This window comes from Dipteris shenzhenensis, chromosome 14, assembly GCF_047967505.1.
Source record: "Dipteris shenzhenensis isolate YYH24624 ecotype China chromosome 14, Dip_SZ_1.0, whole genome shotgun sequence".
In the NCBI taxonomy this organism is placed as follows: Eukaryota; Viridiplantae; Streptophyta; class Polypodiopsida; order Gleicheniales; family Dipteridaceae; genus Dipteris; species Dipteris shenzhenensis.
In genome coordinates, this window is record NC_141609.1 from 34125038 (window position 1) to 34127742 (window position 2705).

General features: G+C 45.0%; 1 protein-coding gene across 1 annotated transcript; it reads right to left on the reverse strand.

Moving 5' to 3' along the window:
- Positions 1 to 1046: 1046 nt before the first annotated feature.
- Positions 1047 to 2076, reverse strand: LOC147894517 (non-specific lipid-transfer protein A-like). Its single transcript, XM_087385424.1, has 2 exons — positions 1646 to 2076; positions 1047 to 1284 (listed from the first exon to the last, which is right to left on the reverse strand). Exons 1-2 carry the CDS (start codon positions 1999 to 2001, stop codon positions 1275 to 1277), a joined length of 366 nt encoding a protein of 121 aa, XP_087241550.1. The 5' UTR covers positions 2002 to 2076; the 3' UTR covers positions 1047 to 1274.
- Between the last annotated feature and the right edge of the window lie 629 nt (positions 2077 to 2705).

Below are 2705 nucleotides of genomic sequence, written 5' to 3' on the forward strand. Positions count from 1 at the left end.
GATTGAAGATGATGAGGTTCCTCAAACTCCTCCCTCCTCCCCGCTCGAAAATGTATAGTGGAGACCCGACCTGCAGTCGTTCCAAGAACTATTGGATATGCACATCCAAAGTGCACAAGAGGAGGTTACCACCTTGCCCTTGATGCTCTAGTTCCCGTGACTGATGCCAATGTCAGTAGTCTATAGCCTCACTGGTGTACCCCTTCCTCAAAAAGGAGCAATTTCGGTGTTACAAATGTAATGCCCACGTCGATCGTCGGATCCACCCCTTGCTGTGTAATTGGCAGAGCTAGCTAATGCTTTTGTGCAAAATCCATCAAATGGGTTCATGCAACCTTTGAAAGGGGTAGCATGAAAAATGCGTGCATTCAAGTAAGCTTATGTACCTATGGCATCCTGTTGAGTGTATAGCTTGCCCCCCCGCTCCCCAATATAAGATATTTGCAAAGTTAAGTTAGGATATTTATATTTATATTTACCATATATTTATGTTTGTGACCATGGACAACATAATGTGTCGATAACTGTCATTGAGTTCACATATAACTCATTAAGACGTGTTTTTGATAAAATAATTTATAATTGTGATGCACAATATAAGTTGTTCAAAAATTGGACCAAAATGGGCAAAACCCAAGGCCTACACTACAAAGAGCATGAGGAAACTCCCTAACAAGGCATGTTAGATATTATGAGCAATAAGAGAACCGTCCACCCACCAATTCATCTCTCTTTCCAACTATCTTAGCCAAATCCAATAAGCTGTGTCCCCTCTCCCTTTGCAATATAAGTCGCACTTTACCCAAAATAAATAATAATAAAAATTAGAAGTTGTTATGATAGTCCTTTAAGAGGTTTTTTAGATAATATAAAACCATGATCCGATAAGATCTATTTACATTTGATTTTTCACGTACTTTTTCCCCTACTTGAAAGCTTTGAGTGTAATTTTTCAACATGTTGTTATCCTCGCTCTCTAAAAACCTCTCTCTCTCTCTCTCTCTACCCCCTAATCATAAACATATATTTAAACATTTGATTCAAGGAGCATTACTATATTCGACAAATTGGCTACATTATACATATACCATAGCATAGCGGAAAACTTCCACAGCCGATTGAAGTGTAACCATACTCGCAGCGCAGCGAGAAATGCTTATTATAAGAGATGGCCATAAGCGTTGGAGCGCGATGAGCGCTACATTATAGATGGTCCAATGGGTCATGCATTTCTCTGCAATGAGATGGGGTTGTGCCAAAATGCGGGAAGCCGCTTAAGGTATCCTGCAAGCAACGCCAGGAAATCAGAAAAGAGAGTACGTTTGGCCACCCTGCAGTCGCCTGCAGTCGATAAATGATTTTTACTACATCAAGACAGACCTCAACAAACGACAATCACGGACAAGTTTGGACTGTCCCAACGAAGCTAGTGTGCAAGCTGCATTCTTGAGAATGGGCATTCTTTGAGAATGAGCTAGTGTGCGAGCTGCATTCTTAAGAACGGGCATTCTTGAGAATGAGCTAGTGTGCGAGCTGCATTCTTGAGAATGGGCACGCCTTATTTGGCGACACAAGCGACGAGGCACGCATTCAACAGACAGCAACGCAAAGAAGGAGGACAGAGAGAGGAGTCATGGGAACTTACGCGGCGCAGTTGGTGGAAGGGCTGAAGGGGTAGGGGAAGGAGACTTTGCATTTCCCGGGCAGCGAGGAGACAGCGGAAGGGATGGTCTTGATGCTTTTGGCCTCAGCTTCGAGGCAGCGGCAGATGGCCTGGCGGGCGGCGGTGGAGGAGGCGAGGGCATGGAGGGCGGAGACGCCGGCGCAGCAAGCGGGGGAAGGGGGGGGGGCACCTTTGGTGAGGTAGTTGGTGCAAGAGACGAGGGATTTGGCGACGACGGTGCAGGAGACTTGGGCATGGGAGGGGAAGGCGAAGGAGGCGAGAAGAAGAAGAGAGCAAAGCAAAGCAACAAGGGAGGTGGTAGAAGGAGCCATCGCCATAGCCAAGAGCTCGCAAGCTCACAAAGCTTGTATATATGAACTACATACAATACAAGGTTTTGTGAAGAAGAAGATGGTGATACTTGTATTGCAAAGTATTAGTCCGTTATATAGAGCTTTTTGAATCACCCTTTCTTACCCTCCCTTTATTTCTTTGCTTACACCTCCTCCTGCCCCCCTCTCGTACACCCATGTGACTCCTCACCTACCCCTCCCTTCTCCTCCCTTGCTTCCTCTTTCCTCTTCTCCTTTTCCACCACGCCCCCCTTTGTACATCCCGTCGGTGTCTTTTAGTTATTGTCCCATCCCCACTTTAAATTTATATACTTCCTCACCTCCACCAGATTGATTGTATAGCATCCCTCGGTGGCTCCCTCACCTCTAGTAGATTGATTGTATCACATCCCTCTCCTTGAGCCGGCCATGCATGGCTTTCCATTCTAGATTTTTTCCTACCTACAAGATGGGACATATGTCATTAAAGTTGCATCCCTTGTGTGTTGTCCTTGATGTCTCTGTCTAAGGACAAGATAGTGACTCGTGAGGGGGACCACTACATAAGGACCATATGGAATTACAAAATATGAAACAAGATTTGGCTCGACTCTTAGCCACATTCACGATTATTGAGGTAGGTACTTTAGCTTTCAATTCTGTAAGACATGGTCTATCTAACAATTACCTATCCTTTCCAATGGTACTTG